Raw genomic sequence first — 18,049 nt, forward strand, 5'->3', positions numbered from 1 at the left:
GGGAATTACACATAATGGAGAGAATACCAAGTAAAGTCATATAGATATTGAATTTTCTTAGCGTCACTTTACCGCAATTTACCTATTAAAAAAAAAAAAAAGGGGGGGGGGGGGGGGGGACATAAAGGGCACGGTAATGATGATAGTACGCAAGATACGCACAGAGACATTTTGTAAGTAACCATGGCTGATATAGTTTTTGCATTTTTTTTTTTTTTTTTTTTTTTTTTTTTTTTTTTTTTTTTTTTTTTGTAAATAATTTATTAAGCTATTTACTTTATTGGTTTTCTATTCTTAACGGAGGCTTGTAGGCAATTGAAAAGTTAAAATTTCTTTTTTTTGCAAAGGTTCAAAAATAGAAATGATAATTATAATATTTTTTTTTAAATATTATGGTATTTAGTAAATAAAGGCAAACATATTTCTAATATAATTTTTTCTATATTGAAATAATACAAAATTTTAAATTATTTAAAATTGATAAAAAGAGAAAACTTGAAGAGAATGTGTCCGGCAATCTCTATGGATTTTTCGTACTTTTTCCTTCCCATAAGCGCGTTTCAACTCTCCTTAAAATCAATCGCGATACACTATAAGAATACCTGCTGTTGTAATTTGATTTGCGATCTCGCCAAAGTGCATCAATGAAGTAAAAATGCCTCAAGGGCGCCATGAGTAATATTATCATTAATTAATTAATCATTAATTAATCTCTTAATGGATTGGGTGCTATATGCTATCGGCTGTTGATAACCTATTCCAAATACAAAATAAATTGACGAAATGTGACATTGCACATATTGCTATATTCGCTGTTTCGCAATTCTGTTACAAAAATTCTTTTCATATCATGGTTGCGTTTATATGAACGGAATCTAAAGTTTTTAGAATTAGGAAAATGGAACCAAGCAGAGACAAGGCAACTACTGAAATAGTAAGAAAACCACGTTCCACTGAAATTTCTATCTCTTGATTGGCCGATACTCGTGACTAATAAAATCTTGGACAAACTAATTGTTCTATCGTTTTGAAATTTAAAGATGACATTATTGTGTTCTGTATCGCTTTGAACAATTCTGCTCAACTATTACCATATTTCTCTCACTCAGAAATTGCTTTGTTTTAAATAAGCTTTCATATTAACATTTCGAAAACCTTGCATATTTTTTTAAAAAAGTTTTCGACTAAGAATTTATTCAATTTCTTTGTGTCTATATTCATTGTCATTTGTTTTTTTTTTCTGATTTTCTTTAATTAGAAATATTAAGATTATTTTAAAGAATAATTCAGATTGGCGGAAATCAAATTTCACGCTTTGTTTAGTAAGTAAGGATTAAAACTAAAGTGTAGTAGTAATATTTTTTATTATTATTATATTATTTTATTATGATCATTAGCAAAAAGGATGGTTAAACTATGAAAAAGTAAATTGTATATTTCCTCTTTAATGTTTAAAGACTAAAGAAAAAAAAAAAAAAAATAAATAAATAAAGAAATGATCAAAAAAACTAATGAAAAATAAAAAGCGAAAATTATTAATTAGAACAATGAGAATTCAACATAAATTTATATAGGAAAACCATATATTTATATATATACTTAGGAAAGAGAAAAACAAAAGGAATACTTTTCTGTATGTTTAATAAATAAATAATAAAAAAGCAAGAAACGGAAATAAGCCATAAATGAAAAAAAAAAAAAAAACAAATCGAGAAACAATAGACAAAAATAATTGTATTTCTTAAATAAATATTTATGAAAAAAAAAAGATGAAAAAAAGATATCAGCCACAGCTTCTTTCCTTCGTTCTCCCGTTAAAATATACACATTTCCAAAATTCCAATTACAAATATCTCCCTTATTTTTTTATTATTCATCTAATTTATTTGAACTTATTTATTATAAGTAACTTTTTAAATAAATTATTTTACATGTAATTTTTTTTTTTCTTTTCTCATAAATATAAATTTAAAAACATATGGTCCAAGTTGATCAAGTTTCAAATATGTATTTATACCTTTACGTATATATGATTATAAGTATATGTATATATATTGACAGCGCCATCCACATTATATACATACATGAATAAATGCATACAATTTCATAAAACTAATAATTAGAAAGCAAGCAAGCAAAAAAAAAAAATAAAAAAAATAAAAAAAAAAAAATAAAGAAAAACCTTTATATTTACAAAAACTAAACAAGAATTATCTTCACCTTTAAGACACTTTAAGCTCATACTAATCGCAATGTGTAGTTCGCTTCACAATTATCCGTTGTCTACTTTCACTTCACTTAAAACACCGAGTCTATCATACATTACAAAAACAAAATGTTATCTATATACACTTGTAAAAGAATATGTATCCATATACATATACAAAAAGTTTGAATTTCCAACAAAAAATAAAACGTAAACACTATCAGGATAAAGTTAAAATTTTGGATTGAATCCGAATCCGAATCTTATTCCCATGTTACTTGTGTATAAAAATAATACTTGCATCTTTTTAAGGTGTTCAGGGCCCATCTGCGCTTTAATTAATTGCACTATAAGCGTAACTATGGAAAGAGTTCGATGAGTCCAGCACTTCACGTTGACAATTCTGGACCTATTATGACATTTGAGAGTTATTACTATTGTTAAACTGTGTAATGTTTGTCAGTGTTACAATGGAGACCAATGCGCGATTCGCTTGTTGCCGCAAGCGCAAGTAATACGCTTTCTTAGTTTTAGAGAGCATTCTGGAGTTTGTCTAGCACTACAACTTATTCACGTCAAACCGTTTCATCAAATTTCAAGCATATTCACTGATTAATCATGCTCATGTTGTCAATTTTTATAGAGTAAAATAATTATATAGAGTAAAATACCTTACGCCTTACACCTATTCCTAATTAGCGTAGGCCTCGGCGTTTTTGCCCTCCTTTCCTTTTCATCCTTCTTGCTTGTCGTGTGAATTCAAAAGAGTACACGAATGTTTTTCTATCAAATCAGCTAACTAGATGTATGTTTCGGTTTGGCCCACAATTACATAAGACCCGGTAATGTTCGCCTTTTTCATAAATTATAATTTTTACGTAAAAGAGATTTTAGTTAATAGCCGGGTTTTGAATATTTACAGAGATCTTACGCTGATTAAGAATACATATGCTTTAAAGATTATAATTATTATATTATTAATATTATATAACATAACTAAATGAATTATTTATTATTTCATACATTTATCGTTCCGAATATATTGAAATAACTGCGAGCTATTGAAAACATTGAAGATGAAGAATAGCGAGGATAAATTCTCTAACTCGTTACGATTTTGCGCTTCCTTCACTTTCATGCATTTACGTAGACCACCCGAAGCCAATAGAATTCCAGTCAACTCTGGTAAAATGATCAGTGTGAGATTTAAAGGTAGCGACAAGTTTTTTTCCTGTGAAATTACTTTAAATCCCAAATATGAAGAAAGGCTTAGGCTTTTGAGTCAATTTTCTAACTTGTGAATACATTTTCAGTTTGTGAATTCATTTTTTAGCTTATGAATTCGATTTTCGGCTTATGAATCCATTTTTGGCTTATGAATCGATTTTTTAGCTTATGAATCCATTTTCAGTTCAGAGCAATTCAAATATAGTTCCCATCCATATGAGTGTCAAAAAAAGCGCACGTCTAGGCTATTTGATGTCAGAGATTCTTGCTTTTTATATTAATTCCCATTATCGGTAATGATTTTCATTTATTTATTGTCAATAAGTTTACAAACTAAAGATTTAAAGCCTGCCAGATAACTTAGATTATATGTTCGCCTGTATTGAAAATTATACCGGACGTGAGATTTGAAACCGCAATCATTGAGCTTTTGACATTTATCATATATTTCGATAAATCAGATAACTTTTGAATACTTTTTCTTCTTCTTTAAATCTAAATGCGGATGATCGGTTGTCAAAATTTTTCGAGAAATTTTCTTATATTGAAATATTTTTCGTTTTCATCCGCATATGTTTTGAAACGAAAATGTAATGATTATAAATGACATATCAAGCAAATGCAATACAAAGTTGAAGCGAACAAATAGACTTTAAAAATTTTCCATAGTTCTTTACTTTACCAACTTATATATATTACTATACTATATTTATTAATTTATAAGTGATAACAACTTCTCCTTGAAGTGAAGTTACATGTGAAGAAGAAAACTTTACTTCAATCAGATATACTAACCTTTTCTTTAGGCAAAAAGTTGAATTGTTTTGATTAACTAAAGACTGCGAATCAATGTTTGTTCATATATCTGCTTAAAAAAGCAAGTCAAGGACACACCAGCTATAAACTTCATATCCTGTGCTATAGAACGTCGCTTGAAGCCAAATGTATGCCATTGTTATTGGGATGAAGGTGTTAGTTCCTCTTCGTACTTTTTGTTTACAGCGTTCACGACCAAAAAACGTCGTTTCTTTTGTTATACTCAGAGATAGATAGGCGCCGTGTATGTATACATTTATATGCTTGAGTTCTTTTTAATAATTCCCAAGTTTTAATTCCGCCTTACATGTCCTTTCATTTATACGATTGTTGCTGAGGATTTCAAAATTGCAATCTTCCCATCTATACTGTATAATAATAAAGATTTCATTAAGCGCTCGCGAAAAATGTTGAAAACCATTTTTTCTTTTTCGCCAAAATTAAATAAAGATTTTTTCTTTTTTACTTTTGAAGCGTTTTTTTTTTTTTTTTTTTTTCAATTTTTAAGAATTTTAAAAATAAAACAATTGTTACTAATGTTAGTAATGAAAATTATATGATGTGTAAGATATTTACTAATCTATAAAAAGCCCAAAACTTATATTATAAATAGAGCGGATAATATAGATAAAGAAGATTGTAGAAAAATAATTATTATATAAAAGATTTAAATATTAAGTAAGAGAATTTGGGAGAAAATATATTAGTTTAATATTACATTAAAAAAATGAAATAGAAACAAAAAAAATAAAAAAAAAAAAAAATATGAATGCCAGGTAAATATAAAAAGGAGATAAATATTTATAATGTTAAATGAAAGAAAAAAAGAAAATAAACTAAGTTACATTAAGTTAAATAAAAGGTACGTTGTCTTTTTTTCAAAGCGGCTTAATAAACGTTCGTGTGCTTTGCCTATGTATATATATATGTGTATATATTTGTATATGTATATATAGATATATGTACATGTATAAGCGAAAAAATGCAATAAATACAAATTAAGGAAGTGGCGCAGGATGGCATTGCACTTGACTTGTATAAATAATGGTTTAGAAGGTAAGCGACCTCCTCGTCCCCAACGTTATACAACGGGAACGGTATCAGCTGCGCTTCAATAATTAACGATCGGCAGTCTTTGGTGAGTATCGTGAAGGATCACATTACTTTTGTTGCGAACCTTTTTAAGGGGTTTTTGACTCGCCCTGATATTTATTTTCCGTTGGGTTATGCAACTTACGTTTAATAAATGAATGATGGGACGTGACGAAAGTTCTAGCAATTTTGTCATTATTGCCGCAAAACTTATCTAAATACAGCAAAAGGATATCGACTAATTTGTCTAGCACTAGCAAGCCACAAGCAAGATCAGTTAGTGAATTACTTCATGATATTTATGGATTTCACCATACCTACGTAATAGTGAAATCTTCACCTTCCTTCAAAATTTTGTCTGTTGAATAATTTTGCACACGTTACTGTCTTCGTCTTTATCATAATTTCTTCCCAAGTGTATTATTATTATTATTATCATTATATATATTATGAGGAGATATTGTGTTAACGAGACCTTGGGTCGAAAAATCAAATAAACAATACCATCATTAAGGAAGCGGTTGTTATGCTGGTTGACAATTTAATACCGGTATGAGTATTAAATCCTACCCGTGTTAAAACAAAGCTCTACAAAGATGGGAGTATAAAAGTGTCGCAAAAAACCTAATTTGTGGTAGACCGTGGAGAAAAAGTGCGAAAGTCAAGTTCAGTTTGCAAATCTATTGGAAGCGTGAGCAAGAAAAAATGTATGTCAGAGTGTTTCTGCAAGCAATTTGATGCAATCTTTATAGATCCGGAAAATTCACGTGGCTGCACTCCAAAACGCAAAGCATACTGTTAACATTGCAAGAGCTAAACCATTATTACGGCAGCCTAGAAGACTCTCATTAGCGGAAAGAGGAGAAGGGCTTAACAATTACTAAAAGTATGCTTCGAATTTACTTTATTGAAGTTCTTTTCTTGTAGAAAACACTTTGATTTTATTTGCTTTTTGTGTTTGCGTATTAAAAGAACACCAATGAACTTTTACTAAGAAGCAGTATTTTGCAAATGAAACTTAGTTCCTGCGATCATCGAACATGAACAAATTGCACGTGTTTCGTACGCATATTCAAAGCAAGCATAATTATTAGGTGGTTGCGTATATTTTGATCAGTGACATCTATTGGCGGCAACGAGAACGCGTTGCGAATAAAATAACAGATGTCTACCGATATCAATTGAACAAATTGAACGAGGGATTATTGTAAAAAAGATCAGCAAGCGTTATTAAGAGACGCAAACTGATGCTCTTGCATGATAAGGCTCGGCCATACGTTGTAAGAGCTGTCACGGCTGTACTATTGAGCTCGAATGGGAAGTTCTGCGGCATTGAGCTTTCTCACCAGACACAGCGCCTTCTGATTACCACTTGTGTAAATCGATGCAGCATGCATTGCTTGATTGGCATGCGGTATCGAAATGCTGACGAAGTGCGATGATTGGATTTCTGTCAAACCGATGTCGTTCTTTCGACACGATATCGCCATGTTGTCAGGAAGATGAGAAAAAGTTGTAGAAAGTGAAAATATTTTGTTTAATAATAAACACTGTGCACTGCGCCAATTTTTCTCAAAGTTTTTCAAGTGAAAAAATGATCACAACTCATGCAAACACTTAATTATCTAACGCATGTCATTAACATGTTTGCAAAATTATTGTTTAAGTTTTCTGACTCGTAAGATTATGTCAGTGTAAAGAGTTCAATTTTAATTATCTTATGAGAGTTTACTTAATAAATGTTATGCACATGTATGTCAGAAACCTTTCCGGTCAAGTTATTTACAATTACATAATTTTTACATCAAAACTTGAGCTGTTGAATATTCTTCTTAGATATTAAATGGTTTGTCTATGATATAATATTCTTATCATTAGAAAATGAATTGCGGAACAAGTAAAAACGTTATAGTCGGCCGCGGCTTAGCACTAAATACCCTACATCACTTCACTTAATATAACTATGCATATAACGATTTTTCAAAATAAAGCGTTATATGGGAAGTGGTGGAACAAGTAGTTCGATCCGAACCATTTTCAATAATGTTCATCACAATATTTTATAAACCGTGACCTGTAAGTTGATCACAAGAAAACAGCCAGATACATGAACTTAGATCGATCTGTATAAAAAAAGTTATGCTTATCTCAAGTCTATCTGGGCGCTGAGTATATCGTACAAATTTAACATACCCGATATCACAAGTGATGTAAAAGTTCTAAGTTCTACTTCTTGATTGACATTCGTCGTCAGATGCGCAAGAACATATTGCCACATGTATGTGCCACCCTATTGCTAAATATTGGAAACGTTGAGCCAGAAAGCATAACGATATGTAAAACTTGGTGTATTACTCCTTAAAGTCAATCGAATGAAACAAAGTCAAGAGAATCCAAATTGTCATATATGTTTCGGATCCATCTCGCCTACGGCTGGCATATTTTCCAAAGTCATCCGAAAATTCAAGATGCAATACATCGATTGCGTGCCTGTGATCTTATCAGTGGATCAAAAGTAAATCAAGAATTCTGCTTCACGGCAGCAAGCATCGTAGATTCATCGAAAAGCAAATAGGGATTTCTTGTTACATATTAACTAAGCAATTTGATTTCAAAATTCATTGATAAACAACAGTTATTATTAATTTTGACTCTAATCCCTTCAAACTTTATTGTAAAAAAAAAAAAAAAAAAATAATAATAAAGAAGAAAACAAAAGCAAAAAAAAAAAAAAAACAGAAGCCAAACTTACTCAACTTGCTGAACTCTCAACAGCACAATACAATGAAGTTTGATAGTACCGTGAAGAGCTGACAGCAAAACAGTAATGCACACATTTTAACATGTGTATTTCAAGTATTTAAAGCAAGTACGTGAGTGTGGCAAGAAAACAGCAAGTGCAGGTAATGATAATAATGAAAATAATGACGATAATCATGATAATGATGACGATAATAATGACGACGATCTAAAGACGGTAATGGTGACTTCTTTTACTATAAGCGAAAAAATCTTTGAGGCGTAACATGTTAACTTTTGAAGTTATTTTTAGTTCAAATTTGTCTGCGTTCAGTTAAAGACGTATTCATAGCTATAGAAAAACAAAAAAAAAAAAAAAAAAATGTAAAAATAATATATGAAAATCCAAAATGTATTTATATAAAAATCCAAATAAAACATTTTTCAAATAAAAATTACAAAATCATAATTTGAAAAACGTATTCAAATTACTTTAAACGTTTTCCAATTCACTTCTACAATAATAAATAATTCACTTCATCTGAAGGATTATTCAAGCGTAACAATTACGAGATAATAATTTTATGCAAAACATACTTCAATAGTGAAGATCATAGGCAAAATCAAACCGAGCATTGTTCGAGTTATAACACAAAAAAAAAAAAAAAAAAAAAAAAAAAAAACAAAAAGGAAAAGGAAAAAAGCAGTAAAACTCTCGATTATGTTTAAGGCCACGAAACTTTTAAAGAAATCCTCACAAAGTTTCTACAAAACGAAATTAGAAATGAAATCGAATGAGAAGAATGAGCCAGAAAATGAACGTGAATTAGTTGCAGCAACAACTGTGGAGGTTAATAATTCCGAACCTTTAAAACAATTTAGTTTAAAAGGAAATCAATTAAGCGGCAGTATATTAATTGGAAATTATACTGTAAGTAACAAAATGTATGTAACACTATTAGTATGAAACCGCTATTTGTGTCAATACTAATCTTCCGTTCTACAAATCGTATCAACAGTTTCTCCTCGCTATATGTAATTATGTAATTGTATTGCGCGCAAGCGTAAATGTTTGTTACTCACTGCAAAAATGCAAAAAAAAAAAAAAAAAAAAAAAAAAGAAAAAAGCTGTTATTTATAATTGGAGTATACACATGCTATCTAATAAGAACGTAAGAAGGTTTTGTTATTCTCCAATTCCAACTAACTCATATAACAACAACATGGTAAACAAAAGATTTTCATATTTTTTTTTCTTCTTCTTCACATTTCACGTTTCATAATAATTTTAAAAATTTATGCACAGCAATAGTAGGTAGGTAGTAGCAGTAGCAGTTTCTTAAGCCAGGGATATCTTCAATGTAAATAAAAGTTTGTGTTAGGTTGTGTCAAAACAAATAAATTTTAATATAATAAAGACAAAGTATTTTATTTTATTTAGGGAGACTGTCTTACTTGACGACCGGTCAGGACAATAATTTTTTTTTTTAATTATTAAGCTTTGTGATTATTAATTGTTTATATATGCGTTAAGCGTTAATTTTGTTGATTCAATTCTTGCCAATTTGATGGTTGAAAGAGTAGGGGAAAGTTAAGTATATGAAGGTTTCTTTTTAAAATCTTTCAAAAATATATATGCAGATAATTTTGTGCTTTCTCGATACATTCCATATTGATGCATTCATTTTTGTGCTCTCGCATGAGACAAACTCAATGTAATGACAAAGCGTAAGAGAGATTACATTCGCCTCGGACTCTACTTTTATATAGCTATCTCGCATTTGTTTTTATATGCACTTATGCACGAGCACTGCTTTTATCAAGTTTGTCAAACGTTTGTAACGCATACAAGTAGTCAATGAAACTCCAAAAAGTGTACACGAAACTTGCTCTTTCGTCTCTTAGAAGGATAGCATTGATCTTAAAACTTGCCTTGTCCTTATCATGTATTGCATAAGTCAACGTATCAAGTAAATCAAGCTGAGAGCTTGCGTTCACAATTGGTAACAATTCCCTTTTTGACATATTACGATAGTCAGCAATTACACAAGAATTTCGCATATCATAGAGGAGTTGAGGCATGAGATACTTGCAGCTGAAAACAATAATTAAAAAGTGGCCATAATTCGTCCACAATCACGTTCACAGGTATTTATGTGGCAACCGGGACAGACATTTAGGAGGATCATATATATATACAGATTAAACAAAGCAAATGAATTAATTCTCTTACAAGCAGGTTTATAATGTAGAATAGCTATCGAACCAGCATTTAGAGTAGGCATGGGCAACCGCTAGCCCGTTGATCGGATCTGGCCTATCATGTCATCGTATCCGGGCAGCTACGTCTAAAGCTTCAGATAATTCAATTTACTCGCAAATACCAATGCTGCAAATGAGTTCTAGTTTCACTACCTGCTCAGCTACCGGCTCAGCTCAGAAGTTATCAAATGTGAAATGTGTTTTTTTTTCTACTCATTAAGCCATAAAAAGGAGAAAGATTGATGCAGAATACCGCATTCTTAATAATAGCTATACTCTGCTGTGATCCCCGCCGTGATATGGAAATTAAGATGGGGCAGTTAATGGAAAAAGTTGCTCATCCCTGACTTAGAGCCAACTAAAACGCCAGTAAATAATGGACACACATGTTTAAGTTCCATTTTTTGTACAGTATACGTGGACCTTTTTATCGTGTGTCTATTGAGTGTGTACGCCATAGGTTTATTTTTCGACCGATTTGGCTCGCCTTCAGCATCGACCTGCTTGCGATATTATACAGATAAGCAGAGGGATTGACAGACTGATTGACGAACAGATGGACATTTCTATGTGGCTTCCGAACTTGGTACATGTCCACAGTAAATATATATACATATGTATTATGTGGAGTCGCTGAAGTTTTCCTCTCGATGTTGCAAACGTTTTGACAAAACAGATGTGGCCCCATCCTTTGGTAGTGGGAAGAGTAACGCAGAGTTAATAAATCATAACATAATATATCAGAAAGGTGAACAGAAGAGTTTAAGGGAAAGTTTTTACACTTCTTCAGAATTTGCTCAATAATTTGCTCATCGGTAGTGACTTCACATTGCACTTAATTACAGTTTATTCATGACGTTCTAATGTGCATTAGAATAAATTAGAAATGAACTTAAAAGTACAGTTTTTCTGTACAAGTTAGTAACCCGATCGGAAATGATTGGGATCAGGATGGGTTTCGGATACGTTTTCATTGTGTTTCTTCGAATTTAGCTCAGTTTCCAATTCATTGCAATCGTACATGTGGACATCTGCTAATCACATTTTCGCCTTTAGTCCAGTAAGAAATATGTATTTCCTTCTGACCTTCACTTTCTTTTCTTTATCCTTATGGGTGTTGGTTTATTGTGAGAGAGCAAAGTTATTCACGAAGGAGATCTTTTTGATCTCCAACAGCAACGATGTTGCTTCGGACTTAAATAAGGAACGCCGAAGAGATTTTAATTTTTGGAATCCTGTTGACGTTAGCGGCCATATTTCCTTATAGGGAAAAAACCCGATTCTGTAAATGTGCCATAAAATTTGATTTCGAAGCGCATATAGTGAAGGCCAAGTATTTACTATGATTGGTTGGACTTAAGTTTAATAATGCACCCATTTATTTGACTACAGAGCACCTGTAGTTTACATGATTCCATTAGAATATACGGTCTTTCGTTGTCATACTTAGAAAGAATTTTGTACGGAGAAGACTTTCATCACGTCGTGTGGCTTTTTCAGGAATGTGTTTACCGCTTGATAATTAAGAATAAAGGATTATTTGTAGTTTCCTCCTGGCTGTGTTGCCTTCTGCTTGGTGGGCCAGTTACCGTGTGTTTAAAATATTTTTCACAGAAGGCTTGCGGATTCTCAATAACATCGAGGCTCGAAATTTAGTTTAGAGGAAGAACAAAGATTTGTAATAAAGAAGAGGTGTTAGTGAAAGTTTTTAATTTTTATGTTGGTTTTACAGCTCTCTCCATAAAGAATACAACTGTGTTGGTTTTTATACCCGACACTAACTGCGGCGCAAGGTGCATACAATACCCAGAAAGATTTGTCCCATCTTTTATTATACCGAGAGTAATTGCACATAGATTGATTTTGAATTGATTTACGTTTGTCTGTCTATCCGTCCATTTTGTTTTTTGTGTTCAACCTACAATTCGAAAAATTTGATATGCCTTGATGAACGTTATTAAAATTGGTTCAAATCGGACAACTTTTACGACCACTTGCCTTATTTTGAAAAGTTGTTATATGATTAACTGTAGAGTGTTGGAGGGTATTTAATAGTTGGTCGTGCTCCATTATAGTGTTCTTAGCTTTTTTTGGAATAAATTTTAATATTTTCAAGAGAAATTTTTGATTTTTAGAACAAGGCGGAAAAATATCTGACTACAAAACTATAGTTGCTTGCTTAGAACAAGCCGAGATAGTTGAGTTCTGAGCGTAGCTTGATAAAAGTAAGAAACATAAAGTATAAGTTTCTTAGGTAAAGTCTTGATACGACGGTAACAGATAAACAATGATTTCTGTTATTCACAATACTCAGGAGTATTTTATGTGATCGCTTTAAATGAGCATGCATTTGGTAGTGGCTTGTAAAATCGAAAAAAACCTGGGTATAAAAGTTTACGTACATATTTTCAAGCTTAGAACGCTTTAATTTATTTTTCTCTCGTTTCTTTTACAATTTTTCTTTAAGTACTTGACCCAATTGGAAGTGAGTGAAAATGAAATGGAAGTATTGGATTTAAGTTCTTTAGCGCAATTGGAGACTTTAAAGTGCAGTCATAATAAATTAACGGAACTAATGATAAATGGCAACAATTTAGTTTCTTTACAAGCCGACAGCAATTGTAAGCATAACGAAGTATACAACATTTTTGCACAATTATGATCTTTATAAATAATTTCAAATTTATTTTTAGGTCTTCAACAAATTTCTGCTTCTCCCGTGCCCCAGAAACTCTGCCAAGTGAACATTTCGAATAATTATTTTACAGAATTACCGAAATGGCTGAACGAATGTGAACGTTTAGAAAATCTAAATGCCAGTCATAATCAATTACAAAAAATTACTGATTTTATTTTGACTAGTAAAACGTCTGCCCTAAAATCTCTCAATTTGTCTTATAATCGTTTACGGATAATTGAAAGATTATCGGGACGATTCGTCACGTTACAATCATTGCAATTACAGAGCAATGAACTGCAATTGTTAACCGATAATTTGTTCTCAATAACGTATAAATGCTTGAAGGAATTAAATATATCATGCAATAAATTGCAAGTTCTTCCCCCATCATCAGTTGAGACGGCGACGAATGATGAAAATGCAGTTATGGTGCTTGAAGACCTGAGGATTTCGAACAACAGTCTCGATGATCGAATATTTGCGACTTTATTTCGCGCCAAACGCTTGAAAGTACTCCACGTAGCTTATAATAAAATTTCTACAATACCTGCAGATTTCCTAGACACTTGCAGCAGTTTGGAGGAATTAATGTTATCGGGTAATTTGTTGCAACAATTACCTGACGAAATAAGTAAACTTAAATACTTGGAAGTGTTAAGGTTACATTCGAATCTATTGTTATCTATTCCCTCTTTAAATCAAATTTCGATGTTAAAAGTCTTAGATTTGGCTCACAATCATTTAAATCATTTGGATCTATTGAGTGTACTGCCCAGAAATTTAAAATATTTGGATTTATCATGCAATTTCCAATTGCAAGTAGACGAACAGCAAGTGAAAATATGCCGCAATCAACGAAAATGGAGTTTGATAGATGTAACTGGGAAAAATCGCTCCAATTTACCAATCAATGGTCAAACGGAGCAAAGAGAATATAACTCTGCACAGAAACCCCCTTGGTTAATAGGCTTCTCAGAAACTCCTGGCAAATGTCGGAAACTCTTGGTAGCGCAATTAAGGGAAATGAAATTTCGTACGGACGAAGCCTTGTTGGGCATGTTTGCGATTGATGTGCCGGCATCAGGCTCTGCCACAAAAATGGCTCATATTATACCGAAGTTATTTCAACAGGAACGTTCAATTAAGGATAACATAGGCCAGTATATGAAGTACACTTTGCTGGCTCTGCAAAAGAAATTAAACAATCAATCTATAGCAGATGCTATACTTTGCCATATAGCCCGCGAGAATGCGCGAGGCAAGGATTTTGTAAGGTCACATAAAACCAAACGCTACATGCTTCGTGTAGCTAGCATAGGTGAAATTTCAGCCTATTTGATACGTCGCACAACCAATTTTCAACTCATTAATCAAGCCCAAGAAGGTTGCATACTTTCTTCCACAAAAACTTTACCGGATCCGACTGTAACTGAGTGTATCCTTAATAACGATGATGAGTATCTCGTGATCGGAAATGCCAATTTATGGTCAGTTATGGATGTTGACCGAGTAGCTCGGGAAATACGTAAAGAAGAAAATGTCATATTGGCTGCAAAAAGAATGCAAGATATCGCGCAAAGTTTTGGTGTCAAAGGCAATCTCAGCATTATTGTAGTACGTTTCAAGAATATAGGCACCGATGTCGATTTTCTGATCAAAGAGTTAAAGCAAATTGTTAGAAAAAAGCCTCAACCTTTAAATCTCAGCAATAGCACTTCTGGATTCCCTAATGTTTGTAAGAGGACTTGTTGCGATCGTAGTTTAACATGCAGACATCGTTTCAGTGCGATACGTCCTTTGGTCGGTTTCGGTGCACGCAGCGATCGTTCTTCACCAAGTGGTCAAAGCGATCCACCTTTAAGTGTAGTTAATCAGAAATTGGAAAACGATGGCGAGTACATTTTGGCTCATGCTCGCGTCTTAGAAGAAACTACAGAAATGGAAATGTTAGATGAAACTGACTCAGCCCTCTCGGAAGAACAATTCAAATGCTGGGAATATATGTTAGAGCAAAATACTCAGCTATTATTTGATAAGGAATTGAATACCATCTCGAAAACTTTCACGAAAAATCGCAATGCAATAGATCGGAAAATTAATAAAACTCCGGAACGTTTCGACTTGAAATCCAGCCTCTTAAAATCTAACAATCAAAAATTCATATCGACTAGTTCGCCTCAGCTTTTGCATACAGAAGCGAAAAAACCGTATGGCACAAGTTCATATGCTTTCCAAACTAATAATGTTCATAATTATCATCAGCCCTCATTCCTGTCAAAACATTTCGGAAGTTCACGTTCTTTTGGTGCTGGATATAATTTATTTTCGGATGGTAAAAGTCGTGATTCTTTAGGTGGCGGCGGCGGCGGCGGCTTGTCAAAATTTAGTGGTGGACCTAATGCTGCGTACTTTGGCTCTTTACAACGTCTGATGCCGTATAATTTGGAATATGATTTCAATTTGACCCGAGAACGTTCAGTTCATGATGAAGACGACGACGATGATTTTAACGAGCAAGAGAATCGTATACGTAAATATTGGGGTGTCGCTACCACCGAATTGTAACGGTAACTTAGGTGCTAAAAATAATGTAAATAAACCTTTGGGTTAATTTTAGATATAAGAGAATTTCAAATCCCAAGTGTTGTAGAGTTTCAATAATTCCGACAGCCTTAGATGCTAGTGCTTTAAGACTTTGTAATACTCTATATAATAAGAGAATTTCCTAACCCACATCAGTTGAATTGCAAGGATTTATTAGGTTTGGATGAATGTATACATCACCCGCAAGGATTGGAGTTAGGCTCATTTATTTTTGAATCGATCGATTCAGAAAGTGATCTAAACTTGCATATCTGTCTTTGCGTCTGTCCATCTGCTGTCTATCCATGTATGTTTTTGTTCAATCTAAAGATCGTACACTTTAAGATATTTTAATGAAATTTAGTGCATCGACGTGATTTCGTCTACTTCCTACATAAGCATGAGTAACTGCATAAAGAGACGCGGTGTAGGCCAATTGACGGCGCGCCGTGGCCGACTATAATGTTTTCACTTGTTTATAATCCATGAAAAACAAAAAAAAAAATTAATAAAACAAGTATGAATATTGTAGTTGGGCAAAGCCGACTATTCGATACCCTACAATACATCGTCTAATGCAGTTATTCAGTCGATTTGGTAATGACACACTAAAAATTACAAATTATTTTCATGCAAAGCCGTACTTTTCATGAAAGTTCGCATATTGGAGGAATCCTTATATGCGATGGTGTCCAAGAAAGTGGAACTACGTGCCCCAAATTCATTAGGGTTGATTTCTATATCAATTTACTATTATGAACTAATTTTCGGCATGAAATATTAAAAATTATATGTTTTTACTATGTAAAGGCTCAGAGAAGAAAGTTTTCTTTGCATTATAATTTAAACGCTCAGTTTTCATAGGAACGGCTATATGAGAGAGGGTTCATAAAATTTCCCCAGCTGAAGCAAATTTTCCATACTTGTTTCGAAGGTACGAATACTATTGCAGCGTGAGATTTGTCGAGAAATTTTGAAAATTGCAATTTTTTCCAAATGAAGACCTTTCAAAATAGTGTCTTATAGACGCAGTCGTCGAAAAATTGGACCGATCTAAATTTTATCAAACTATCTCAAGATTTACGACATATAGCTTCAACACAAATTTACATGGACAAAGATCAGGCGGACTGACAGGAAGCCCACAGACGGACAGACAGGCTTAGACTGATTTAGAAAATGATTCTGAATTAGTCGGTGGATCGGTCTTAACTCCTTCTGAGTGTTACATACGTCCGCATAAAAATTAATTAATTATCCTGTGCGTAGAGCATAAAAATCGAATTTAAACGAAAGCGTTAAAAACATTAATTTGTCAACGCAAAAATGGTCTAACGCGCGCTTCGACTGTTTAGGGAAATGATGATAAATAAATAATTAAAAGATATTTGCGTGATCCTGTTGCATGATGAATACGTGGTTATTAATGCTATAATGCTTAGAAATTTCAAAAAATGTGCAAAGAATGACTTTTCGAAATAGACGTTCATAGGGCTCTCTATAAGCTTCTGCAGAAGGAACATTTTTGACGATTAAAAATGTTTGGGTAAATCGCTTATACATTTTGCTTTACTCTATGTAAAGCTAAATGTTTTGTTTTGATTTGTTTTTGAGTAATTAGGAAGTGGAGCAACTAATGGATTGACCTAATAATCGACATACGTTGACATATTTTGCTGTAAATGTTATTTGATTTCAGGAAAAATTTATTATCGTAGAAACTTTTGTGTTATACATTACTGGGCATGGTGCTTAGGATATTTTTGACTTTATTTTGTAAATAAGTATTGTAAATAAGTGGAATTGCAAATGTTAAAAAATTTTCATTCATTCAAAGAAATGTATCACATACAAATTTAAAAAATGTTACGTATATTGTATGTATAAAGGCAACATGTACTTATACGTATTTGCATGAGAAATAATAAATAAAAATAAAAACATTAATAATTGATTTTTAGCAATAAGAAGGGAAATCTGTAAACAGGCGAATAAACTTATCTAACTATATGTACAAAGGCGTATGTGTTTGCATGCGTTTGCAAAGGCATGCTTTCATTTCACAGATTTTCAAAAACTTACACAGGCGTACAGATAAAAGTTTTAATATAAAAAAAATTAAACAAACGTATGTACTAATAAGCGTACATACGTACGCGATGTAAACTTAAAATGGAGCTTAAGTAAGCGCTTAAGCGGTTCACGTTTAAGAGATATCTAGAAAGAGCTTCCTGTTGAATTTTTTAGGGGGTAGTATGATAAGCGCAACGGCATAGAGAGTGAAGGAATCAAAGAGCGCGAGAGAGGCAAATGTTAGGAGAATAAGAGTGGTTGGAAATAATGTTAGAAAAAGCGCGACGGCGTTGGAATTTGTTATGCATGTACATATATGCGCACATGTGTATACGTCTATGAGCATATGGAACGTATATATATATATATAT

The 18,049-nt window shown here is 32.5% G+C and overlaps 1 protein-coding gene across 1 annotated transcript; it reads left to right on the plus strand.

The window, feature by feature from the left end:
* Nucleotides 1–8,801: 8,801 nt before the first annotated feature.
* Nucleotides 8,802–15,587, plus strand: LOC119634039 (protein phosphatase PHLPP-like protein). The gene is made up of 3 exons (XM_038027949.1): nucleotides 8,802–9,011; nucleotides 12,810–12,963; nucleotides 13,036–15,587. Exons 1-3 carry the CDS (start codon nucleotides 8,802–8,804, stop codon nucleotides 15,585–15,587), a joined length of 2,916 nt encoding a protein of 971 aa, XP_037883877.1.
* Nucleotides 15,588–18,049: the final 2,462 nt, after the last annotated feature.

This window comes from Glossina fuscipes, unplaced genomic scaffold (genome assembly GCF_014805625.2).
Source record: "Glossina fuscipes isolate IAEA_lab_2018 unplaced genomic scaffold, Yale_Gfus_2 2, whole genome shotgun sequence".
Taxonomy (NCBI): Eukaryota; Metazoa; Arthropoda; class Insecta; order Diptera; family Glossinidae; genus Glossina; species Glossina fuscipes.